Below are 27,258 nucleotides of genomic sequence, written 5' to 3' on the forward strand. Positions count from 1 at the left end.
ATATACTGTACATGTAAAAGTCTTGAATAAGCATCAGCATTAAATACCAGCATTAACAACAGTACTCATGCAGAATGATTTATTTCATAATATTTATTATATTATTGGAATGTAATTATTGTTGATGCATACAAGTAGACCAGTAAAAATTCGAAATTAGCTTTCAAAAAAGAAAAATTTAACTAAAGTAAAAATATCACCAAATTTTACTTCAATAAAATGAGTACAGAGTAAATGTACATTACCACCAGATTTGCATCACCACTGCTTGAAAGTAAAGCTCTTTAGACGATGTCACATGCACCACCATCATTTCAACGTTTGGGGGCGACCTCTTTGCGCATTTCCTCCATCTCTCTCTCTCTCTCTCTCTCTCTCTCGCTCTCTCTCTCTCTCACACACTCACACACTATCTCTCTCTCTCTCTCTCTCTCTCTCTCTCATTTGCAGAGTTGGAGCTGCCGCAAAGCCCCGTCCTCCAGAGCTTTTTAAACACCGCGTTTGCTTCATGCTCCAACAATTTCACCCAGTTGAAGAGTCGCAGCGCTATATGCACTGAACCGACGGTCATCGTGGGAACTCCGTCGACGAGCACGAACCGTTAAGGTTTAAAAAAAGAAAACTACGGCATAAACTAAAAAAAGGAAGATATTGTGTTGCGGGTCAACGAGTTTAACCCCTAAACTGCTGTGACAGTGTTGCTCTCGGGGAAGGCAGTCACAACAGGAGGGTGTCTCGGTGAAATGAGAGCGGACCCGGTCGGTGACCGTTATTCCGTTGTTTTCAATGTGGTTGGGATTGCAGCCGACTCGGTCGTTGCAGCTTGCTTGGTACGGCCGCGTTGATGCAGCAGCGCACGGCTGTGGTGTTCAAATCCACCACCGGATCTGGGAAGACAATAGGTGAAATATACGCCGGCCTGGACTCCAAGACTACACTAAACGAGAGTCTGCATCCGCTTTGGCTTCGCTAGGTAAGTTTTTAACACGGTTCCTATTCCCCGACACAGAGAGGCTTTGATGTTCGAATTCTTGCCGTTTCTCTTTCTCGTTGCCTTGACGACTCTGTGAGACTGCGGTAGTTTTAACGGACAGAGCTGGATAAAGCTAGCTAATCCGGTTTCTTTTCCTAACAATGTGTTGACTCAACGTGTCTGAAAAAAAATAAGACTTGCGTCTTGAATGTGTTAAGGAATACCCTCGCCAGAGTTGACATACATGCTACATTGGTAGTGTTGTGATAGTGTTAAGTCAGTGTCGTGCTGGCTGTGTGTTGGGTTTGATATAACGGCCATTTCACCGTCCAGAACACATTTCTCACGAAGCCTGTGTTTTGCCGTATGGGCGTACATTGGATGATGCGAGGTAGCTGTCAGCCATGCTGTTGTCATGCTATAATTCATGTACAGTATGTCCCAATACAGTATGACCTCATAGGTTTAATATTTGCTCACAATGGATTTAAAATAGCATTTTAGAACAAATATATAATAATAATACATTCAATGGTTTGTTGATTATGTTTGTGTATATATTTGTGATAAAAACATGCTGACACTATTATTGTCCGCAGTTATGATAGAGACACATTACATCAGGCTAACTACATATTACTAAGCTGAAACCCGCAATACACCTGAAGCTGCAGGCTAAAGAACGAACCTATTAATGGGAAAATAATCATATTGATCCAAGGTATATTAATGACTTTTAGTTTCACAGAATTTCAAAGAAAACTGAAATGGCTAACATGTCAAATTGCATTGTTTTAGTCATTTACCACACACAAAGCAGCATGTGCTTGTGTGTTATTCAACTGAAATCTCTTAAAATGATGCAAAATAATAAATAACAAATGCTTTGTGAAATGTGCCTTTATAATGTTAGTAATGTAATCAGTAATTACTCCACTTAATGGGAGCCGGTTTAGATTTTTCGGTTTGTCTTACTAAATATGTTAGGTGAACTTCTTCTTTACTTCTCATCAATACTAGCTGTTTTTCTAGCTCTGTCTGTCATGAAAGGTGGTGTGAAAAATAGTGCATGAAGTCATTTCTGTGTCCTGTTAACCCACAACAATCATGAATTTCTCTACAGTCTCCGTGTGAGGAATCGATTTAGAAAGTGAAGTGACAGCGGGCAGTTAGCTGGATCAGGATGGCGGCCGTAGTGAACTACTCTCCACCTTGGTGGGTAAATCTGCTCCACCGGTTGCCTCATTTCAACATTGAATTCCAACTTGTGAGCAGTGACTTCAGACCGGAGGACTCTGAGTACCAGAAGGTAAGACAAGTATAGGGGAATAATTACCTCCCACTCAGAATACATCATCTCCTTCATTGTGCAGCATTTCACAGCAGAGTGGCCAAGTGGTGACTGAGGCTGTCCTGCATCCGCAGAGTTGTGGGTACCCTCCCTGCATCGATCAATGCTTTGTGTGCGTGTGTGTGTGTGTGTGAGAGAGTAACGTCCTTGAATCAAGACACTGATCCCTTCTCCCTCTTTGTTATACATAAATGTAGTGCAGAATTTATTAGTGGATTTATCAATAGTCAGATGGTTATCAACCTTGGAGTTGGAACCCATAATGGTTGCAATAAACCTTTGTCACCATTCCTGCTTCCTAAACGCAGACAAGATAATCAGAACTTCTGGTCAACAGTCCCTTTCTCCATAAGGATTTAGATTATCAGCCATAATGTCTAAACCATCCGAGGTAGACTGACCATGAGCTGCGTGGTTGTGAAAGTTTCTGCTCCTGTAGAAGCCAGAAGTCTGTATGAAATCAACCTTGGTAAGAAAAACCTGTTTTATTTGCGATTTTATGGAGAAAAACGGCTAGAGCGAGCTTCTATTTACTTCATTCAAGACTTCAAACCATTGAAGTCTCTGATAGTTTCTGTACGTGGTCGTGTACCTGTTGCCTTTTTTGTTGTTGCCATTTTCAAAATGTTTTTACTTTGAGAGTGTTCATTTACAACCCGAACCACGTCGTCGTGGACTGTTGGTTGAACAAAACAATCAATTTGAAGACATTATGGACATTTTCACTATTCTCTGAGTTTTTATTGGGTTAATGATCAATCAATTCAAAGAAAAAATTGTTAGGACCAAAAACAAGCATTAGAAGTGGTTCAAAGCATCCAACTAATTGCAGTGGTTCTGTGATAAAACACTGACTGAGTCTGCAGCGCTGGCATTGAGAGCAGCTCTATTTCAGAGAGGGGCTTTGGCCCAGTTTGCTGCATTTCAATTAAATCCTCAAACAAGGTGACTTCCAGGTCTCTGCACCAGAAAACACAGCTCTGAGAACCCACACGAAGCCGAAACACATTGTTTAGAATCCCACATATTATGGGCTGCAGTCACCACTCAATGTAGTTTGCTGACATGTACGGGGAGAGGAGGGAGGGCGTGCAAGTTCAAGAGCTGAGCGTGGGAAGGCACCCACGGCCATGAACAAGGGAGGGAGATGGGAACTGGAGAGAGAAGCAGGGAGAGAGGAGGAGTATGAAAGATAAAAAGAGACTGATTGGAGGCGAGATGAGAGAGACAGAAGGCCAGATGAGCCAGGGGAGGTGCTTCTAAATTGCCAAATAGCCACTTCCTGCGAGCTATTCAATGTTTCACTAAGGGCCTTTGTGAGAGTGTGTGTCAATGTGTGCGAGCACTGGAATTTTAAAGACCCCCTTTTTGGACTAATTACATCCTGACATATTTTAACAGACAGGGCTGTTTCTATGTCACTGAGTAGCCTGCACTATGATCATATGTTTGTTTGTACGTTATTTGTAGCAGTTGTGCATGTATGTTGTATGTATACATGCCACGTACAGTATATTCACTTTCTGTGTCAGTGCGTATTTAGCACTTTGTGTTGTTTGTTGAGGTGAGGTCACAGATATCCCTCGGGTTGTGTGTGTGCATGTGTTATTGTGCGTATGTGTGTGTGTGAATATAGGGGTTCTATTCAGGTTGAAATCATTAATTCGGGCTAGATGGGGGGAGGGAAGGATAGAGGGTGAGAAGAAGAAGGTTGAATTGGATTGGGGGAAGGGCGGAGGGAGGGAAAGGGGGGATAAAGAGTGGGAAGGGGAGGGCTGTAGTCTGTTGTGAAAGAATGCTCTCTTTCTTTCTTTCTTTCTTTCTTTCTTTCTTTTTCTTTCACTGAAGCCCGTCTTTAGATTGGCTCAGTATATCTGTCTCAAAGGCTTTCATGCATCCACTCATCCAGCTGAGAACCACACACACACACACACACACACACACACACACACACACAGTGTCCTTCAGTGTCCTGAATCCGTCATCACAACACTCACACATTCCCACACAATAGAGATATTCTTCTGTGTAGTGTTTTTCTTTCTGATGTGATTTTGCACAGCTTCATCTGTAGTCATCTCTTGAGCTCCAAGCTGCTTAAAACTTTCTTCTCACACAATGTCACTCACTCACTCACTCACTCACTAATTTGATTCTATACAGTTTTTTTTCTGTAAAACAAACAATGAAAAACCATTTAGGTTTTATTTACAAGAGCAGTTGGTCTCTGATGACTTTGACGTTATTTGGGATGCTGACTTCATCTCTTTTTACATGAAAAGTAGTTTCTTATTTTCCTGAGGAGCTGAAAATAGAAGCTCTAATCCTGAGGTTCTGTAAGAAATTGGAATAGCTTGTGTGTCTATCTGTGCGTGTGTGTGTGTGTGTCCTTGTGTTTGTATTATAGTAGAATTGCAGAGTCAGCTACCAGCCACAGTAAAACAGCTGCAGAACATTACAAAGGAATCATGTGACCAGTAATAACACACATTCCCAGCAGTGGAAAGTAAGTCTATAATTGGTATTTTGAAAAGTATGCTACAGTTTGCACAGTGGAAGACATTGTACCGTAGCATTTCTTAAATGATCAAAGTGCATCATTATCAAAAAGTGCAACTGTTGAATCTTTTTTGTGATTAAAAATAGACATATGCATTGCTGTTTATCAAAGGCCTTTGTCTGAACACAGATTTAGCAGATAGTGTTTTGGTTGCTCTTTGACCCAGTACAGTAATACAGGTGAATATTCACAGAATGTACTTGAGGTCAGTGAGCGTCTCAGGAAAGAAGTTGAGCGGATAGTAGGCTAGGCTTGACTACAGAGCAACCCACAGGCAGAAAGAATGCAAGGTCAACTCACCGAGGTGGAAGTGATTGATCCTGTCAGCTCAAACACACAACAAGCACTTACAGGCGTGCACATACACACACTTAAATGGACAGATTGAAATTAGATCACTGTGCCTGAGCGTTTAACATTTAGCCCCTCCTCCAGCCTGCAAGCTGACCTCCAGTAGTGTTAATGTGCACACACTTACATCACACTCGCACACACACACACACACACACGCAACCAAGCTCACCATGCTTATTAGTAGCTAATTGATCCAAGCTTAATCTGGTCTGATGGTTTGTCAGCCTGACAGTTAACCTAATGGCCATCAAACACTGTGGTTGCAGAGTGGAGTGGTTGCACAGACCGGGGATCTTTGTCAGATTTTAAGTTTAATGTTGAGCCCACACACCAGACATCAACATTGCTGGATCATCTGGTGTTGCTTTATCTGTGTGTGTGTGTGTGTGTGTTGTACTTGTACTGACCTGATTAGTTGATAGACAATTTTGAGTGCCAGACATTCAGTGGTCACAGCTTCTCAAATGTGAGCATTCCCAGCTTGTCTTTGTTTTCTATCACAGCAAATTAAGTATGTTTGTTTGAATGAGTCAGGCAAAGGACAAGCCCTCACTATGGGCTTTGTGTAATTGCAATAGGCATTTACTAGAATAGCTATAAAAAAAAGGTTTTCAGAAAAATAATAATAAAAAAGCTGAAGGTCACTTTTTTTTTTTTTTATTCAACCAAGAATGTAAAACCCAAAGATAATATGTTAATTATATAGGACTGAAATAACTGAAATTATTAGTTGGTTATCAAAATAGTTGACAGTTAGTTTGCAAGCTCTACAGTTCTCTACTCTGCTACTTCATTACTACAAATAATACAGTTTTCTTTATCATATCACTATCCTCTATATATCACTGTTTCCATTATCCTATTATCACTTTTAGCATGATTTCTGATAAATGTATGCCATGAAAACATCCATGGGTATATAGCATGATGTTTCATTCTCACCCTGTAAAGCTTAATGCATTTAACTCTCTATGCTATTAAACCCTAACATTTATTTTGAAGCTACAAGAGGTCAAACAACGCATTAAGAGAAGAACAGTGCTTCTTGACTCTGGCACTAAGCCTATAGATAACAACATGGGATAATAACAGAGACCAGGAATCTACAGAGCTTATCTCCCCCTCCTCGCCCTTCAGGATCGTCTTCTTCCATTCTCCACTCATCTTCTTTAACCTGTTGGAGAAAAACAGTCTGGAAAAAGCAATCAACCGATTTCCTCTCACTCAGCCCGGCTTTACCAACTGCTTTCCCATGGGAAAATAATAATGTGGTGATGACAGAAACAGAATTGACACATAATGCAGGCTTTTCCTAATGGTTTATTGTGCATCACTTAATACTATTTAAATTAAGATTGTGTCCACTGCCCGTTCAGTGGGAATAATTCAAGTTAATGTCAATGCTTGAAATGTATCCTAGCCGTAAGCCTGTACTTAGAGACCTCAGACAATAGAAGTACTTTGATGCCCCAGCTGGGACAGAGAGTTGTGCTTTGGACTGCTGTTGGAATATTAGCCCTCTTCTCTCCCCTTTAGACGTCACATTACACCACTGCAGATCACATCCAAGTATATATCATTTTGTATCCTTTCTACTGTAGTGTCCTAGTGACCTACTAGCCTGGCTGGATTGGCCGTAGCCCTCCAGACTTGATGCATCGCCCTTTGTTGGCCTGATTATACATCTGCCACAGTCCACACTTTTCTTGGAAATGCTGACCTTATTAGGCTGCATTGTTTCGCAGAGTGAAAAGAGATTTGTGCCTTTCGAAGATAAGCTAGTGACAGCATAACAGCTGACTCCATTGTGAACCGTTAGTCTGAGTTATTTCTGTGAGGTTTCTGAAATTCAGGAATTTCCTAGGAAAAACAGCATGCCAAATCAGTCTACAGAGATAAGAAGCCATCTTTGACAGGGCAACAGATCACATTTAGCATTAATAAAATCATAAATTATTCTTTATGGAGATATCAGTGTTTTTAGCCATGCAGCAATATGGTTCAGTTGATTGGTTGGTCCACCACTTTGGTCTGCCATATTGCAACAACGATTAGATGGATTGCTAGGACATTTTGTACAGACATTCATGGTAGCCAGAGGATGAATTGTAATGACTTTGGCGATCTCTTTTCATTTTCATCAGGTCATATAGTGCTGATATAATGATGACCTGAAAGGGTTTATGACCAAATACCTGCACAGTTAATGACATTTCCCGTCAGCTTTAGCTGCACTTTGTGTTTAGTGCTAATTAACAAAACATTATACCTGCGAAACATGATCATGTTAGCATTGTCATGTGTCAGCTAGCATAGCTGTAGACATGTAGTATTGTTAACCCAGAAACAGGGGTTCCCAACCTTTTTGGCTTGTGACCCCTCAAATTGAAAGTCTTCTTGCGACCCCGGTTCATCAACCATTGGAAATGTCTACTGATTGTGACCAGTTCACTAGTTTTTCTTTTCCCCTTGTTTATTAAATACTTTTTCAAGGCCTGAGAATGTCAAATGAACCAACAATTCACAAGAAAGAAATGCAGCAATCAGAGGGAAGTCAGAAAAACAACCCCTCAGATATATCTCCATACATCTTCATGCTTTTGGGGGTCCTGACTTCGAAGTTGGGACTGCGCCAGGATATTATGCTGAACTTTGCCAAGATTGCATCTCTGACATGGGCTTACTTTAGGAAACATTATATCCAATGCATTTTTTAATGTAGTGTCAATTTTGGAATACATACACTGGTCCAAAACACACACACACTGTATTTACAGTAGAGTTGCATAAATTGCAGCAGGGTGAGGAAATTGCTGGCTGGCAGTGAGGAAAAATCAGGTCAGCACAAAAACCAGTAGTTAGCAACCCTGGTAAGCCGGGAAGTCTGTGAGGATCTTAGAGGTGGAGTCAGATTTTGTTAGCATCCATGGAGGAGTCCCCAGAATCACACTGTTGCAGTTTCTAGCAGAACGCTGGCACAATTCCTCTGTCTACTGTAAGTAGTCTAGCAGGTGGACATTTTGGTTTTCCAGAAACGTGCCTTTGTCTCTCCATGGTCCGGCAGTACAATTACTTTTCCAGATGCTCCCAGCTGAGAAAGAACTGATATTGCATTGTGTGTGTGTGTGTGTGTGTGTGCGTGCGTGTGTGTGTGTGTGTGTGTGTGTGTGTGTGAGAAATAAAAAAAGATTCTATCGGTTCCAGCCATCATATCTGTCTTTACCCTTGTCTCCCCTTTTTGTGTTCAGTCATCTTCTTTCACATCTTCTTCCATTTCTGTCTCTCCAGCCTTTTTTTGGTTCCAAATGTACTCCCCTCTCTCACTTCTGCTTCTCTCCGCCCCCACCACCCCTTCCCTTCTTTTACACTTCAAAGCTTTTGGAGGGTGTGTGATCTGTGTGGTGGGTCTCTAAAGCACACTGCTCCCCAACTGCTTCGCTTCCGCTCACTCCATGGAGGTGTGCCTGTTAAATGGTGTGCAAATGGGTTTTTCATGGTATCCATCAAACACCTACTCAACAGCCACTATTTTCTGTCCTAAAATAGCTGGAGAGAGGAACACAATTTGTCTATCTGTGTGTGTCTGTCTGCACTGGAAAAACTCAATCATGCGGCTGGTCTTTGTATCTGGTTTCTGCTCATATCAGCTAATTTGCTTCCTGTGCATCTGAGCCCCTTCCTCTGTGATAAGGACTGATTGAATCCAGCTAAAGTTCCACTGAAAAAGTACAACATAATCTTTAAAAACTGTAACCTCATAAATTGTTTGTTGCCACTTACTGTTTTTTTTCTTCTTTTCTGAATCCCCCCTTTCTCTAGTCCATTTTGTTGCTCGGGGCTGTGGCGTTGCTGTGTTTAGGCCTGGACCTCATCTTCCTCCTCTTCTACTCATTCTGGCTTTGCTGCCGGCGACGCAAGAGTGACGACTCCTCGCACTCCCACACGCACTCCCATCAGCCCAGCGCTGACTGCTGCTGCACCGCCTGGTGCGTCATCATCGCCACACTTGTCTGCAGGTGAGAGGCTATACCATTAGGGCCGTTCTATGCTTCTACAAAGGATCCACGCTGAGCTTTCACTGTATCCTACGTAAGTGGCCTGGTGGTCATACTTGTGCGCTGGTGCGTGTGTGCGTGCCTGCGTGCGTGTGTGTGGTTGAGGTAGAAGTGAGAGAGTGGCAGCGATTAGCTTCGAAGCGAGTACTGACCATAATGAGAGAAACAAAGTGTCTCCCCTGTTCTTTCAGACCCAAGGTGAGACATCTTTTGCAGGAATAGTTAACCCTCTCCTTGATTTCATGTTGTTTATGGAGAAGAAGAACCAAGAAATGAGTCGGGGGGGGGGGGGGGGGGGGGGGGGGGGGGGGGGGGGGGGGGGGGGGGAATGCAACGCTACCAAGCCACGGCCGAGATCCGTGCATCGCCGCGACGTGTAGTTACATTTTTTGAGAGGTGCACAACAGGCTACAGCGTAGCGTCCAGTGTAGACGCAGAGAAGTATGCTGTCAATTTGACGCAGAAGCATTAAACGGCCTTTACAGTAACACCGTCTATAAAGTCCTAATATATTTTTTTTATTTAAAGGTGTTCAACCCCCCCTTGTCCTCTGCAATAGCTGCAACTATATGATTTGTTTTCATAACATTGCTTGAGTGAGAAAATGGTTGATACATTGAATCATTCTCAGAGGAATTGCCCTGTAGCCTCAAGTGGAGTTTTCTCTGTCTCTGGATTGATAGGGGAGGATTGGCACGACTTGCTGGCTCTGTGTAATACAGCCTTAACTACACTATAAATACTACTGCACAAGACAGACACTATGTTTGAGTCAATTAGTTACCCATTTCCTTGCATTAATAGTTATCTTTCCTTCCACCTACTGCGGATGTGCTCTTGTGTGAGTTTTTGGAGGAATAACGGATACTAAACAGAAGTCACTCACGTAGAGCCGTAGTGGTAGTGTGCACATCATTCTTTCCGTTCTTTCAGTACTAAACAGAAGTCCCTCAGTCTGAGGAAATAGTATAAACATTTCAAAATAGTGTGATAATGTACAGAAATGCATTGCCATCAAGCAGAAAACATGACTGCTTTTCTCACTTCTTGCAAAAGCCAACCTTTTGGTGATACAAGGTTTTCTCTGGACAGCATCCATATGTACTCTCCATAAATACTGTAAATCTACATTTCACCAGTCAAGATCACTCAGTCTTCTTTAAGCAACAAATCCCATGTGGTGTTACCAGGAGGTTTATACGGGCGGGAATCACCAGACGCCTCCCGATACAATATCATCATGATATTATTGCGATTTTAAACATGTTGCAATATTCTGCAATACACTGCAACTTGTTAACTTCTTTCCAACTTCAATTTTTTCCCAATATCAAATGATGTCCCCAAAAGGAAACTTTGTCAACATCTGTTTTATCTAAAAAGATACATTTCTCTGTTTGTTCAAATCACATTATTTTTTATTGTCAAACAGACAAACTGACCAACACATACAGTATATAATGAAAGATTGATGCTTGGTGCCTGTGTATCAATACAGTATTGCCAGGGAAAATATTGCGATACTATGCTGTATCGATATTCTCCCCCACTCCTCGTGGTTCCACACACAACTTTGTGTTTATCTGACTCTGAAAGTTGTGTACATTGTGATCTTTCATCCAATCGACCCAGCAGCAGGCTAGAGACCAGAGATACTGGGCTGTGTGGACTCTGCTCTTCTTTCCACACACGAACATACAAACTATTCTTTTTTTATTTACTCCCTCATCACTTTTTTGCCCCTCCCTCTCCATACATGTTGTCCCTCTCATACCATTTTGCTGCTCGGCATTCAGCATTGAGAGATAACTCAATGAGAAATTGGGGACACAATTTCTTTTCTCTCCCAATGCTGTTTCCTATATGTCAGCTCAGAGTATCTGCCATACCAAGTACTCCTGCCATACCAGTGCTCACTGTTCCCCAGAGTTAAATACGATCTCTTACCCTTTTAGTCTCCTTCCGATATTTATTATTTCTCTCTGATCGTCCTTCTCCCTGGCCTAGAAAGGTTGCCATGGAGACAGAAGCAGATTTGGATGCAGAGGCGAGAAATGAATTATACAGTCAGGGGGAGCTATGTCTGTCTGTGTGCGCGTGTGTGTGTGTGTTGGCATGACTCAGTGCTGAAGAGTGTTTTTGCAGCTCTTAATATTTTATGATTAGCTATAACATTTCTTATTGAATATTTGATATGAATTTCAGTGTGTGTGTTTGTGTGTGCGTCTGTGCGATTGTGCTCATGAGATTCTTTGTCCACAATTTAATATGACATCATACTTTATTTTTGGCACAACACCAACCACATGTGGACTTCCTCCATTTGTGTGCAGGTGCAGTGTGTTTGGTTTGGATAAAAGAAGCTGTATCTTGTTGTTTGCTATTGTGCTACATGTATGTAGTGCTGAAAGGATCAGTTGATCAATGGATTAGTCGATCAACAGAAAGCTAATCAGACGATTTGATTATCAAACACTCTTTTAAGTCAATTATTAAGAGAAAGATCTTTCCAGTTTCTCAAGAACAAATTTAATTTCACAATCAAGTAACTTAAAGATGTTACAGGCTGTGGGAAGTTATGTTTTCTATTTTTTCTGACATTTTATTGCCAGAATGATTCCTTTATTAGTCTAAAAAAGCATTGAGAGATAACTCAATGAGAAATTGGGGATACATCTTTTTTTCTCTTCCAATGCTGTTTACGATATGTCAGCTCAAGCCATACCAAGTACTCCTGCAATACCAGTGCTCGCTGTTCCCCAGATTTAAATACGATTCATCACACTGCTCGAAGCACCTTCCTTTTTATGTAAGGTGACATGAGGCCAGGGATGCTGTTGCAATCAGAACTGAAACTGCAGCTGGCTGTGACTGAATACATGTAACTGACATCTCTAAGACTGAGACTTCTATTCAACTTTTTATCAGTCCTAAAATTTCAGTTCTGGTTGATTTGGCAACACCCATGGTTACTGTTGGTAGTAACCATGGTAAGTATGAAATTTGAATCCAGCATGGAAATGGCGGGCATGCCCGGCAAAGATCAAAGCTACCAAATAGAGAGGTTATTGCAGATTGTAAATATGTTAATTGCTGAATAAATGCCAACAATACTTAATATCAAAAATGGTGTTTGTACATGAACATATTAAGGATTGTAACTTTGTATGTGGATCGGTTAAGGAATGGCTGATACCCAATGAGCTAATTAAAGCTACAGTGCGTAGTTTCTGACGCCCTCTTGTGGAATTCTAAGTAATGAAAACAAAACTGTTGGTGCACCCACATGATCCGCCCTCCTACGTACTTTACTTACGCTCAATTTTCCTTTCCCTTCAGTATTATGTCTGGGTTTGCGGTATAGTTTTGGGTTTTCTCCAGCCAAATTTTTAGCGGTCCAATCAGCAAACAGAGGGAGTGGCTGAGAACGATGACTTTGAGGCCGTGCGCTAGAGTTGTAGTTCCGTATTGGCAGCGGAGAAAGACGTGAGCAAAGCCATTCGATTGGGTGTGGCAACGCTGCCGAATATCCAAAAGTTAAAGCCAGAGCAAGAACCATCTTGTTTTTTTGTAGTGGCCATGATGTTGTGGCCCTTTGCCCCACAGGGTTTGGGAAAAGTTAGATTTTCCTGCTCGTTTCGTTTTAGTGGAGGAGTTGGCCAAGGCTAACGCTTTGAGGCTCATGCTGGTGATGCTAATGCATATAAGGCTTGTCGGTCTGGATCTGACGATTGGTTATGGCAGATCCAAAGTGGCTCGGTGCAGATCCAATGGTTTTAAACTTCAGAGTAAACTTCAAGGAAGTTAACACTTTTCAATGGACAGTGGCCAGACTCTCTGTACAAATGATATGTACAAGAGTTACCAGACCAGGTTATCGGATTGGTGCATCCCTAAAGAAAAACTTTAGTTGTCCTAGTCTTATGGAGTATCTGTTTGTGTATTCAAGATGCACTGTCACTACTCAGTAAAAAATAAGATATCTCATTTGGGTGTACAACTAATTGGGTGCTTTTATTTTGGATCAGGTTGGTTTGGACTTGAACTCATCATGGACAAAATTTTGACAGACTACAACATTTACTGTCTCATCTACGGAGCAAAAGCTGTGTGCAGTTTAGTAAGCTTATTTATGTACAGCAGAGCTTTTTTAGCGTTATGATGTCAGTCCATTTCAGTTAAAAATGGACAGAAGCAGAAACTAAAGCAGTGCTCCATCTTTCTGAGTTTGCAACCAGAACAGGTTGCTGTTTCTCAAAGGAATACTAGCGATGTATGTGTGGTTTCTATGTGATTAAACAACAGTGGAGGGAGATGATTTACTGTTAGACTGAGATGACACTTTAATGTGCCTCCATGCCTTAGTCAGCTTTTCTTATCAAGTCTTGTCTGTTTTTGTTGTTTTATGTCACATGAACACATTAAGTCCCTCGTAAAGCTCTGAAACACACACACCTACATAAAGGCGTGTGTGTAAACCAGCTGTAACATGGGGGCTACTTAAGATCTAATGGGCTAGAATGAATTGCCTTAACAATGGTCATACATTTTCCCCCACAAACCTGTTTGTTGTGTGCAGGCAGACACATCATCATACAAAGAGTGTGTGCAGTCATACACACATGTGCGCATGCACACATAGAGTACACAAAGAGAACAGAGGGGGCTACAAGAGCTTTACAGGGTGAGTGAGAAAATAAGAGCATCGTGGGGAGGGGCTGTGTGGGGAAAGAGGGTTACAGTAGAGGTGAAGAAATAGAGTGTAAAGGAGATTTCTTTGGAAGTGACGGTGTTGGGTGGATGAGGGGTTGGTTGTGGTGTGAACATGGTTAAGGAGTACATGGTTTTTGAAGAAAGGGTGTTGGGGCCAGGACCCTCAGATATTGTAGCATGTGTGAATGTGGATGCAGAGCTGCAGAAGGATCATATTATGTGCGGTCTGGTGACCCAATTGTGTGTGTGTGTGTGTGTGTGTGTGTGTCTGAGAGAGAGAGTATGAGAGAATCATTCCTGGTATTGTAGTCCTGTGTCTGCTGGATGGCCTGGCTGTGACACCAAAGCGCCCCCTGTTGCTGGTTAACAGAGGGACTGCCCTTGATACCTTCACTCTTCACGCTGCAGTGTTGTTATTTTTAAATGCATGTATCATCGGAGAGACATTTTTTAAAACTCGTCACCTATATTGATTAATTTGATGCCATCTGATGGTTGAATTAATCATTGCCACTTGGCACTTCCTGTTTTCTGCCTCCCAGCGCTGGCATTGCTGTAGGATTCTACGGAAATGGGGAGTCGAGTGACGGTGCCAATCGTTTGGCATACTCCCTCCGTCATGCCAACCGCACCGTGTCAGGGGTGGAGAAACTGGTGAGTGACCTGTTGTATCCTTACACTTTCTCAGGATCCAATGAAAACAAAAATTTAAAAGAGAATTATGGCAGTTTTAAGGTTAATTTTTTTTTTCTGTAAATGTCCAGGTGTCAGACAGTGCCGTAGCCTTAAACCAGACGGTGGAGGAAAGCTTAGTCCAGTTGGAAACTGCTTTCCAGGAGCAGACAGACTACGTGTCCATCGTACAAAAGCTGCAGGGACAGCTGGACGAGCTGGTAAGGCTAATGGTGGATATTCCCTTCTGGTCCAATACTGAAGTTTCCCTGGAGGACTTGGCCTGCAAGACGGAAGCTTTCGATTTTTACAGGTCAGTACTAACAATTAATGCTATGTATTTGTAATGCAAAGAATATCTGCTGGCTTGAACTGAAAACTGATCTGTTCACGGGGTCAAGAAAGTTATGGTAACATGTTTTTATATTACGATGCATCCGGTATTATAGCACGGTTTTTGCTAAGGCAAGGCAGCTTTATTTGCATAGCACATTTCAGCAACAAGGCAATTCAAAGTGCTTTACGTTAAACATGAAGGAGCAGTTTAAAACAGTTACAATTTTAAAACACCGGTAGAATAAGATGAATACAATAAGAAAGATATGAAAAACAAGAATAAAGTTTACAGTGCAGTTTAAGAAATTAAAAATTATTTTAAGAAGCATGAAAAAAGAAGTCTTCAGCAGATGGAAAATCCTTTCAGATTGGCTGGAGGGTAAATGGTAAAACCATTCAAATGTATTAGATATGGGAAATGTCCTTCGTGGTGTGTGTTAAATTTGCTCAGTCCCAAAAGACTACCACCCTCTACTTTATAGCCGATGTGTTTTGTAGTGTGTTATGAAATATCCCCTATTTGTATGAGACACTGTGGTTGTACATTTGTATGTTTACAGGTGGCTGGGGTACCTTAGTCTCCTGCTGTTTGATGTACTCATTTGTCTTCTGGTGCTCTTCGGCCTTATACGCAACTCTAGAGGCACTCTGATAGGGTAAGCTACTTCACATCATGTCCCAAACCTTGCTCCTATTGGATGAGCCAACTCTGAACCTGTGTTAAAACTGTGTAATGCAACTCATGTTGGTAAGCTGACTCTTTAAAAAGATGTATTTGTGTGTCCTTCAGAGTGTGTCTGCTGGGTGTTTTGACTCTGATAATCAGCTGGGGGTCTCTCGGCCTGGAACTGGCTGTCGCTGCTGTAAGTGTAACCATGGCAACATCGCAGAGCTCTCTGGCTCTGCAATGATGTAATCTTTTCTCAGTGCTCGAGCGAGTGTGTTCAGCATGGATGTTTCTTTAACCTGATGTGTAATGTGTGTTTACCCTCTTACAGTCTGCCAGCGACTTCTGCGTTTCCCCGGATACCTACATCACCAGGGTAACCATGGAAAACGCTGTCATCAACCAAGGTATGCAGACAAGAAAATACAGAACCAGAGGACTGGTTTCAAGCTGTTTCTAAGGTTTTTGTAATAGAAAACACTGTTTCCAAAGTCTAAGGCTTGTAAATTGTTAAATGTCCATTTGTTGAGAGCACTTCCGCCAAAGACTGCCTCCGATTGTTTTGTTGAAGCATTTTTAAAGGCCTGAAGAGATGAAATAATCCAGTATTTCATAAGAGAAAAAACAAAGATTCTGTGTACCATTCTCATTTCCCAACTGCACATATTTATAACAACTGGGGATGACTTAGGTTTGCCACTGCTGTAGAAAGACAACACATTGTATTATGTAAAATACAATAATATTGTGTGTAATAGTGGGATTGGTAGTGTTATTTATTAATACTGGAATTTGAAGAAGAAAGGATTAAGATATGATTAGTCAATGGTCTGCTCATAGGGAGATAATGTAGGTTGACAAATAAGCAGAAATATCTTGAATAGATTTTTATTTGGTTATTTTATTCACACTGACAGTTGAATCTCACCCTGACATGTTGTTTCTATTTTAAGAAACAAGTGTGTGCGTTGTAGTTTATCCAAAGGGATTGTGTTTGACTGACACTCTGGCATCTAAAAGCTCTTACTCTCTCTCTCCGCTGACTGCAATGCATCAGCAATCCTACACGCTCTCCCATCCCAGCTCGCACTTCTTCCTGCCTCTCCCGAATGTGAAATAAAAAAATAAATTGTCAGAGCACATTTTGGCTTTTCCACTTAGGATCATTATCTGATTTTGTTCTCTCTCTTCATCCTTTTATATCCCTCTTTACCTCTCAATTGCTCCCTTTATTCCTCTCCATACCTCACTTCTCTCTTTGCACTCATCTAATGAGTTCTGTTGTCTGTCAGTTGTTTCCGCTCTGTAGAGCACAGATGTTGCCTCTGTAACACACACAAACACACACACGCACTCCTGCACACACACACACACACACAATAATGTCTGAGTAATATTGCTAACAAGCCTCTATAGAGAGATTGTAGGTTTAGAATATCTTAATACATACTTTGATATTGTTTGCCTTTCATTCATAAACTATATTTTAAATGTATGTATAAGTATTCTATTGACATGTATTTATTGTTTAATTCCCAGATATTCTGCAGTATTACCTGAGGTGCAGCCCTGGCCAAATTAACCCCTTTCAGCAGGTAACTTCACCCTCTTGTTGAAGTCAATCTTTCATAGAATGCGTCTCTTTGCTTCCTTTATTGTAAGTGATTTACCTTCTTAAACCTGTAAACAAGCAAATAACCCAAATATGTATTTGTGTTTGTGTTTTTTCCCCATTTATGTCTCTTGTCTCTCTGTGTATGTTTTGTAGAGGCTGTCAGGGAGTCACAAAGCATTGGTGGAGATGCAGGATGATGTGGCAGAGCTACTGAGATCAGCAACACGTGACCATGCCAACACCAAGGTGTGTGTGCTTGTGTGCGCAATGATCTGTGGGTCTTTATTTTTACGGATGAGTGGATTTGCGTTAGTGGGAGCGTGATAAAAGTGGGGGTTACGAAAGTGCCACGTGTTTATCTGCTGTGTGAGGACGTACGTACATGAAGGCGGAAATCTATATTTGAGCACGTTAGTGTAACCTTTGCTTCTTGTGTGCAGGGGAGTCTGGAGCAAATCCAGTCTGTATTGAATTCCACCGAGGTTGGTCTTCACCAGCTGACTGCTCTGGTTGACTGCCGCAGCCTACACATGGTGAGTCACTTTGTGTTTTGTGTTAGAAGAGAAAACTCCTCAAATCCAAGACTTTCTTCACAACTAACTCCTCTCCTCTCCATGTAGGACTACGTTCAGGCATTGACTGGGCTGTGTTATGACGGGGTGGAGGGTGTCATCTACCTGGTTCTCTTCTCGTTTGTCACTGCTCTGATGTTCTCCTCCATTGTGTGCAGTGTGCCACATACCTGGCCTGGCAAGAGGTAACACACACACACATATAGTCTCTCTCACAAACAAGCAAGACTAGCACAAGCATGTACATTTTTAAATCTATCTTTTTAGTTAATCTGTGCACTAACAGCTAACATGTAACTTGTTCTAACTTTGCAATTGTTCAACTCAATTCATCTTATGACCTGAAAACAGTGGAAAGACCCAGAAAGAATCTTCCCTGTGTCCATGCATGTCATTCTTTAAGTGTTTTTGCCTCCTGGGCTGTCGTATCCTTCTGTCCGTCTTCTTGCCTGTCTTTGCATCTATCCAGTTTTGTTTATGTTATTGTTTGCCATTAGCACTGCCAGTCTGGCTGATTGTTTGTTTCTATGTTTGTATTTATCTCTCATTTTCTTTTCTCCGCTGTGAACTTGGAGCAACCAGTGTTGTGTTAGATTGTGTGTCACCACGTTTTTTTTTCTGTGCCCCACTTCCTCCTTCTGTTCCGTCCCTTCCTCCTCTCTCCCTGTCCTGATTTGGAAATGCTTTGGGCTTCAGCGAATTATGGTGGATATCAAGGACAGTAAACGACCCTATGGTCCAATAAATGGCCCGCCCACATAGCCATTCAAACAAACAAATCATTTTCAGTGCAAAGAGCTCTAGACTATACATGCAGTAACGAGTTTCACTCTGGTGAATGATTTGAATTATGAAACCGCTGTGCCAAAACAGTGGTGTTTACGCTTGTTTGTTGGGTGTGAATTACCAGCAATGCTAATGCATGGCCAAGCAGGTATTAAACAATAATCCATAATGTCCCAGAATTTAGCAAGAATAACTGCTCATGGGGTTGGTTGCATATGAGGCAGACCGTGCTGCAACTGCAGAATCTGTTTGATGGGCTGCACAGTTAAGCTCTTTATGTGGTTGCCTGAGTGAAATAACTCCATCTGGTGGCCAATCAATGCAGTAACTACTGTTGTGCCTCATGTCATATGGACACACTGTAGCGCCCTGCTTAGTATGTGCTCATACAGCTCCCTCCCTCTTTACTTATTTGAAACATTACCAGCCTGCTGTGACTTGTTATTGTGTAAATAGCTGGTATAGGCTTCCAAAAAAATAACAAAAGAAGAAAAAATACATAGCCTTGATAGGGGCTTCATATGCACATGTACATGTGTTTTGTGGTTGACGTATACATTGTAGAAGCCAGTACATTTCTGTAGCCAGAGATCCAACTTCCAAATCAGCACATCTCTTATTTGATGCCTCATTCTGTTACGTTGCCGGCCGTTTGACATTTTTGACCATTTTATGTCTGAAAATGGTTTGCCCAAACCAGCCATGTTATCTCCTTTTTTCCTGATGTTTTTGCTTTAAGTTTTATGGGGCACTCAGTGATGCATGAAGTACTTGAAAGAAAATGGATTTTTGAAATTTGATTAAATATCAACAATTTAAGATACAGTAATTATCAGTAGCAAATCCTCTATTTTAGAAGAGGATGACTGCATGAAGAAAATGTCTGCATGTTCCTACATATTAAGAGAACTTTGAGGATATGGAAGAGTCTACTATCTTCATACAGTTGAATATTAGGTAACCAAAGAAAAAACAGCTTCATGGCTCCACTCTGGGCTGTGTTGTAATGTTGGAGACCCCACTGTACTTGTAGTTGATCTGTTTTGTAGATGAATGCTGCCCATGTTCCTTTTCTACTTGTTCAACTGTTTTGGTGCTGAAGGCATGGCCTTCCCCAGTCTTTTGTATGAGGGGACTCCACATAGTACAAGTACACCTTCCCCTTTCCTAACCTCCTCTTCAACCACTTGTTTACACTCTGTTGTCTCTCTCGGATCTCCCTCCCCTCTACCTTTTCCCCTCCTATCCATCATGCCCTCTCGTGCCCTGCCCTTACCCTGACCCCCGAAGGACGGATGAGGAAGACGGAGAGGATGAGTCGGGTGCCTCACGGGGTGGTGTGCACGATAACCTGTACCGCGTTCACATGCCCAGTCTCTACAGCTGTGGCTCCAGCTACGGTAGCGAAGCTAGCCTGCCCGCTACAGCCCACACTGTCAGCAATGCCCCCGTCACTGAATACATGTGAGTTAGCACCCACCGCTAGCTAGAGGCTAGCAGGAACAATACACTGCCTGCCATAGGTAGCTGATGCTTGTCCCCCCCTCTCCTGTGACCCAGACTAGCAGCATAGCGACGCTCACTGCCTGCAATATGATAAGTTAGAGTAGCTAGTTTTTTGCTCTGTATGGCTCGCATGTCCCTCGTGACACATTAATGTATCCTTTATTAGTCCCACAAGGAGAAATTACAATTTACACAGTAAATTACATCTCTTTACTAGCTTTCCCTTTGATGCTGATAGAAAATTTGCTGCCTGCTGTATCAGCCAGCCATCCAGTTTCAGTCCACAATGTGAACAGAAAACCTGTTAAAAGAGAATTCAGGTTAGCACTCGCCATAGTCTAAGTTAATACTTTCAACCTGCTTGCTACATGTTACAGTTTGCCAAAGGACTGCTTGCACTGAATACAATAAGTATATTCATTATATAAAGCATATATACCTCTAGTCTGCCACTGCTTGCTACTATTTTAGCTGTAAGCTAACTGAGTACTATGTGGTGTGTCCTGCTAAGGAAAAACTGTAATTCTGCAGAAAGAAATATGAAAGGACAATACAGTACCTGTATTATGTAGTATTGTGAGTTTTTTGGACCATTAAAGGACCATGTTTTTGGCCATTAACAAATCCTGTATGCTTAGCAATATTGACTCTGTTTCAAAGCACACAGTAGTCACATAGTTTTGGTCTATACCAGAATAATTTGAGATTTGACACTTGCCTGAGACATGTAGCTAACCCCTTAAAGCGAATATTAGATTTTTTAGTCAAAGTTCAGCTATCATTGCGAGGAGCAAGACCATCACCTGCCAAAGGACCAGATTAACTTAATTTAGGAAATCAGCTCAGTAATATACAGTAGACCTATACTTTGGAAAGTAGTTTGGCAGGCATTTCAACTAGACATTTATAGTAAATGGACCAAAACAGAGAAAACCACTCATTTGTTCTTTAAGTACAATGAGCTTACATTTTTTTATATTTTAAACTGAAACAGAGCTTTAAATACTGAACAATGATCAATGTGTGTTGTTTATATCAAGCTACCTGGGTACAAATACGTTTTACTAGTTTAAAAACTTTGGACTGTCATTTTGATTTATTTTCCTTGTGCGAACCTCCCAAACATATCTCTTTGCTTTAATACTGTAAGCTGAACCATGTTCCTTTAGTTCTTTTCTGACATTCATTATCTACCTAAGGTGTAAAGGAGTCTGACTGTCAACATTAGTGATCAGTTGTGCTGTTGGACATAAAGTATAAGAGATCATAGAGATAGCCCTTATTTGACTCGCTTTTAATTGCAAGGGACATTTGTAGCTTAATGAAAGAATAATTTATGTTTGAGTCGTCTTTTTTAATTCTTTAATAGTTACAAATTACCAATATATACTTTTTTTACAATTTGTGCCTCAGACCAGTTTCCTGTGGGTACACACTCACACTGATAAAAGTACTATTTTACTGAGCCAGTGTCCCATTGTGAGACTAATGTTTGTCTTTTGTGCATTGTTAGGAAGGAATGTTAACTATGTTGGACTGTGGCAGAGGTGTTTAAACCCTGGCTATGTGTTACCACCAACCTTAAGATCCTGACTTGTAATTATTACTGAGGCCATTTGTCAGAGACTCATAAAGTCGTAATCATGAGCAGACCACAGATGGACAACAGATCAACGGCTCGACAACTGAGCACCAGTGGCAGGGTGGCCACATGCAGTAACCTCTTATTCTATAATACAGGAGCCAGAACGCAAACTTTCAGAACCCTCGGTGTGAGAACACCCCCTTGATTGGCAGGGAGTCCCCTCCACCCTCTGTAAGTGCACACTTTCTAGAACACACTCTCCCTCCACTATCTTCCAATACCCACAGTGCAGCTGGGAAAAATTCAAAATCAGCAGAGCCCACAGTGATGGCTTTTTTTATAATATAAGAAGCATTGATAAATACATTATGTGTCTAATGTTTTTATAGCATGCCAGTGTGGATATTGGAAGGTAGCCCCTCTCCTTACACCATTGCAAGTGTCCTCTGTGCTCAAACTAGACCGTGATCATGGATCGCCTTAATGAAGGTCATTTTGGCAGCCTGGGATAACTGGAAGTTTGAAAAGAAGTCTGTTGTTAGTAGGATTTGCACTCGCATGAAAAGAGACACTCGTCTCCTTTAGTAAGTGTAACTGTTGGGTTGAAGTTGTCCTCTATTTCTGATGTACGTCTGGTTGGTTGTGAGGAGAACTTGTTGACCACTTGACAACAGATGACCAGTTCAGAGAGAACCTCTTGGGATTTTTCTAATTTAGAACTGTAGTACATCAACCTTTTATCTCCAACTCAAAAAGACACAATTCTGCCAGTCTTGCAGGTGCACCTCTTGTTTTAACTATTTTTCACAAACAGGTTGACTATTCAGGCTTTGAAAAGGTGTTGCTGGGCCTGTAGTTGTGGACGTTGTTCCATGCAGTATCAAGCGTATACATTTGGGGCTACAATACTGTGAACTGACACAATTTAACCCACAAATCTAGCCATTATTACTTCACGTCAACTGGCCGTACCCTGCAGTGAAGATGAAAGATCTTAGATTTTGAGCCCAAACCTCCAAACTTCCTGCTCCCCCTCCTCCCTCCCCCCCTTTCTGTTCCCACAATGTGTCTATGTGTGCATTTTCTTGTCGAGGTGTATGTGTCCTCTGTTTCTGTGTCCCCTCACCCTTCACCATTAAGCAGTGACAGGAGCACACGTTTCCCATCTCTACTGTTGAACTGTAGTGCCCACCAAAATGGCCACGATTCGTCACTCTTAGGCAGGGCTGTCGACCCGGCTGCCGCCCAGAGTGCTCCCCCATCATCAGCGTCTGCAGTGATGTGGAAGCCACACCTCCGACAGTAACTAGCTAGCTGCTCACAGGAGACCACTAACTCATACCAGGCTAACCTACTACATCAGAACTAGAGCACTAACTACAACAACAACAACTGACAAAATGGACCACATCTGCTAATTCACAATAACATCATCCAGACCTAATCAGCTGTTATATAACAAATGACTGTTGTAATCAAACCCCCGGCTGTCCAAATGACTGGTCAAAGAATTTCTGCTGTATCTGTTGTGTTTGTTTACCTCACACATCGTAATCCTATCTATCTATCTATCTATCTATCTATCTATCTATCTGTCTATCTGTCTATCTATCTATCTTGCTGTCTGTCTATCTATCTATCTATCTATCTATCTATCTATCTATCTATCTATCTATCTATCTATCTATCTATCTATCTATCTATCTATCACAACTATTCACATTTAACTAATACTGTTTCTACAATAATTTTTGTATTCTTCAGTTTAAATAAGGTTTGATCATATAGTCTGTACATGTTTGTACTCATCCCTCCTGCTTCTAATTTTATCCCCCTTTAATTTGTCCCTCTGGTTGTCTTGTTCCCTTAAACATTTACCTCTGTCACCCATCTCTTGCTCTGCTCCATCTCTATCCCCTCCTTTTGTCCTCACTATCCTCCATCTGTTCAGTACACCTCCAGTATGAGAGCAAAGTACCTGGCCACCAACCGACCGGACCAGAATCGACGCTCCGTTCCCAACGACCAACTGGACCCAGCCAGCCGGGCCCACCCCACTGCCCGACCACAGTCCTCAGTCCACTAGAAACTGTCCACAGAACTGCATCAGTCCACCCCAGTACTGCCTAAATCCAGTTTTCACAGCCAATAACAATAATAATATCCAACTCAGCGTTCACCAGAGCTTAACCAGAGTGTAGCGTCTAACGCACCAACAGGACCCCCTTAATTACACTGACCGGTTCACCAGAAACACCAAAAAGGAGAGCACTTTGAAGATCGACGTCTACTTCGCACTCAAAATCATCAAAAAGTTAAAAAGCTGAAGCGCATCTCAGAAAATTTCTACTCCTCTTCTTAGTGGACACATCCCAAGCTGCTTGATCCCCCACTGCTGTGATGGATCAGCCCACATACCCACAATGCACAGCAACTAAAGCGCCTTGGCTCTGTCTCCAGTGACTTCCACTACTTTTCAGTTCTATACCCCTCCACTGGGATCCGTACACTGTCCTCCAGTGGAGACAGCTCTCACTACTCAGTCCCCTGAGACTTTTACATTCAGACCCCACACACACACACACAAACACACACACACACACACACACACACACACACACACACACACACACACACACACACACACACACACACACACACACACACACACACACACACACACACACACACAAACACTGTAAAGACCTGTAAATAGTAAACGTGTGCTTTACTCTAATTTCATGAGAAGTGGACTGTTGAAATCATTACTGGTAATGTGGTGTGTTTATGGAACTTGCTGTATCTCTCATATAAACACATACACACACGCACAAACACACACACATACATACACACACACACACACACACACACACATACACACACACATAGACATACATAGACAGACACATCTGTATAAATAATAAGCCAGTGACTTAGAAAGCCATGTTTAGATAAAAACAGTACCACAACATGCTCTTTAGCTTAACATTGTCGTCTAACTAGGACTTGAATCTTGAGCTTGACAAATATGTCCACATCTTTTTCTTTATTTGTTTACATGCACATACAGTACACATGTCAATTAAGGCATTTGGAACATGACCCTGGAATGCTGTTTTGGAATAACTGTTTCAAATTTTGGGGATTGAAGCGAGAAACAAAGGACAAGGAAAAGCTCAACCTGTGCCAAATAAACTGAATAATGAGGGATGCCTGATTCTGTCCTCTTCTTCTACTGCCTCCACGTCTCAAATAAGGGAAAAAGAACTTGGAATCGTGGAATGTTTTCCCAACTGTAAATAAAAAGGGATTGGTAAACTTGAAAAAGGAAAACAATGGGACAAATCCGATAAGACTCACTGAAATTTGCTACTACACATTTGCCCGGTGCTATGGAAGCCAGTCACGATCCCAGAAGACGATCAGGACTGAGAAGGAACAGGAATGTGTTTTTAATTACTTTAATGTTTTGTTTTCTTTCAGGGATGTGATCAGGAACATAAAAAGCAGTAAAAATAAAACAGCTTTCCGTCATTATTGAAAAGAAGTTGTATCCTGAATCCTGGAAAAAATCATGCCCCTGATAAATAATGTTACATAAGTGTTTCAAAATGAAGGAAAGTGGGTGTTTTTTATGTTTTATCATAAGCTGGATTCAGGATGTGATACTGTGACCAAGTAGGATTCTTCTATATTGTTTTTTCTTTCTCTCTTCCTGTGCTTTTATTTTGTCTACAGGTGATCTTGGATCAACCCTTTAGCCAACAGTTGTAAGTCTTTCTTTCTTTTCTTTTTGATCTTGTTTTTACCCACAAGCACAAATTCTCGTGGAGGTGACTTTGCGAGATGGAGAAGTTAAACACACTGCCTGGGACACTGCCAGTGGTTTTTCCTCCCGCTCTAAAACTCTGTGTACAGTGTATAAAAACTGTATTTGTGAACCTGTGTGTGTGACATCACTGCAGTGTGATTGGCTATTGCTCTATCTCAGTGTTCCTGTGTGTAAGTACAGTGATCGGTGTGTCGGACTGGCAACAAGGGCCAGCCTATCTAGCCTGAGTCATTTCTACACAGACGCCACGCATGCCCTCACACACACACACACACACACACACACACACACACACACACACACACACACACACACACATACATTGATACATTGTACAGACATTTACATTAAATACACACACCACAGTTTCTTATAAAAACCCATCTTTACCTACTTTTGTCCTGTTTACATTCACATATAGAGCTGTAGTAACTGCACGCCCTCCCACAGCTGGGACATCACTACTGAAAACCATTTGCATTATGGGTGATGTAGGAAGTAGTAACTGCATTTCAGAGAAACCTGGAAATTAGTAATTAGCTGAGTGAGCAGAGCGCTAACATTCAAACACCTTTCAACCACCATTCCTGTATTCCCGCATTTTAATATTGTATTAATAATCAATGACCACTTCTCGTATTAGCGAGACAATCTTAAACTTGTGATTTTACTAGAAAGAAAATGTCCATGTTATGGTAACAATGCTACCTATGGTCTAGTACTTTACAGTGTTTTTTGCACCACAAATGCAAACAATTTCAAGATCTTTGGGACTAGTCACTGATTAATGGCCTTTCATAATGTTTTTAAACTCTTACAGCACTCTTCATATCACAACATGTTTTTTTGTCTTTCCTTTTTTCTCTCTCTGTCTTGTAAAAAACAAACTTTAAAGATAAAATAATAGCTAGCTGTTTTGTAGGAGAATAAAGGCAAGAGCAGCGTTTTTCCTCTCTTATTAATGGTGAATGACTCTCTGTCTTGCAATGTTTTAATAAAACTATTCCAGTGTAATCTGCACACCTGATTTAAAGTTGTATTTGAATTCCTGGAATTTGAATTGGGATTTAAAACCAATCTGGTCCGGTCTGCTGTCTTGATATACATACATGTTTGTATGTATATGTGGTGATTACAGGAGTTCAACTACACCTGTGTCCAGATGTGACAGGCAAACAATGTTTTCTATGGCTGTTTTTTATTTTGGTTTAACTAAGATATTAATGATGTACATGTCAAAACTGTGGTAATGATCATTCAGCCTGGAATAAATGTTAAAAAAAGAAATTAAAGCAACTTTAACAAACTGATCAAGACTGCGGCTTTCTTTTGAATGTGAGTGAACAAACTGTGTCGTGTTAGTGTGTTTATTGGCGTCACTCGATAGATAATACACCAATCTGAATCTGTCAGGTCTGCAACATCTTAGTTTTCACAAACTGGAAACTCACTAATCACACTTTCCTACCTTAGTGATTTAGTTTCCATTTTTTTATTAAATATGATTCCTTTCAAACTGTCTCATGATAATTAATAATAATGTATACTGTTTATTTTACCAGCGCCACTTTATTATGTGTTAAGGCTTTGGCCCCAGTTTGTTACGCAACTGCATTTTATACAATTTGGGGTCCCCGCTCAGTCTCTCTCTCAGTTAAGGGGTCCTTGGTTTAAAAAA

The 27,258-nt window shown here is 41.4% G+C and overlaps 1 protein-coding gene across 2 annotated transcripts; it reads left to right on the forward strand.

Moving 5' to 3' along the window:
- The first annotated feature begins 447 nt into the window (after positions 1-447).
- ttyh3b (tweety family member 3b) lies at positions 448-26,890 on the forward strand. 2 transcript variants are annotated; one of them, XM_034861949.1, is made up of 15 exons: positions 448-973; positions 2,097-2,282; positions 9,058-9,254; positions 14,549-14,660; positions 14,771-14,991; positions 15,575-15,670; positions 15,805-15,877; positions 16,013-16,088; positions 17,221-17,276; positions 17,450-17,542; positions 17,737-17,829; positions 17,917-18,053; positions 19,945-20,118; positions 21,901-21,976; positions 23,697-26,890. In XM_034861949.1, exons 2-15 carry the CDS (start codon positions 2,157-2,159, stop codon positions 23,829-23,831), a joined length of 1,665 nt encoding a protein of 554 aa, XP_034717840.1. In that variant the 5' UTR covers positions 448-973; positions 2,097-2,156; the 3' UTR covers positions 23,832-26,890. The 2 variants fall into 2 exon arrangements, with proteins under 2 accessions (XP_034717840.1, XP_034717848.1); XM_034861957.1 differs by lacking the exon at positions 21,901-21,976.
- The last annotated feature ends 368 nt before the right edge of the window (positions 26,891-27,258 follow it).

The sequence above is a fragment of the Etheostoma cragini genome, chromosome 2, assembly GCF_013103735.1.
Source record: "Etheostoma cragini isolate CJK2018 chromosome 2, CSU_Ecrag_1.0, whole genome shotgun sequence".
NCBI classification, from domain to species: Eukaryota; Metazoa; Chordata; class Actinopteri; order Perciformes; family Percidae; genus Etheostoma; species Etheostoma cragini.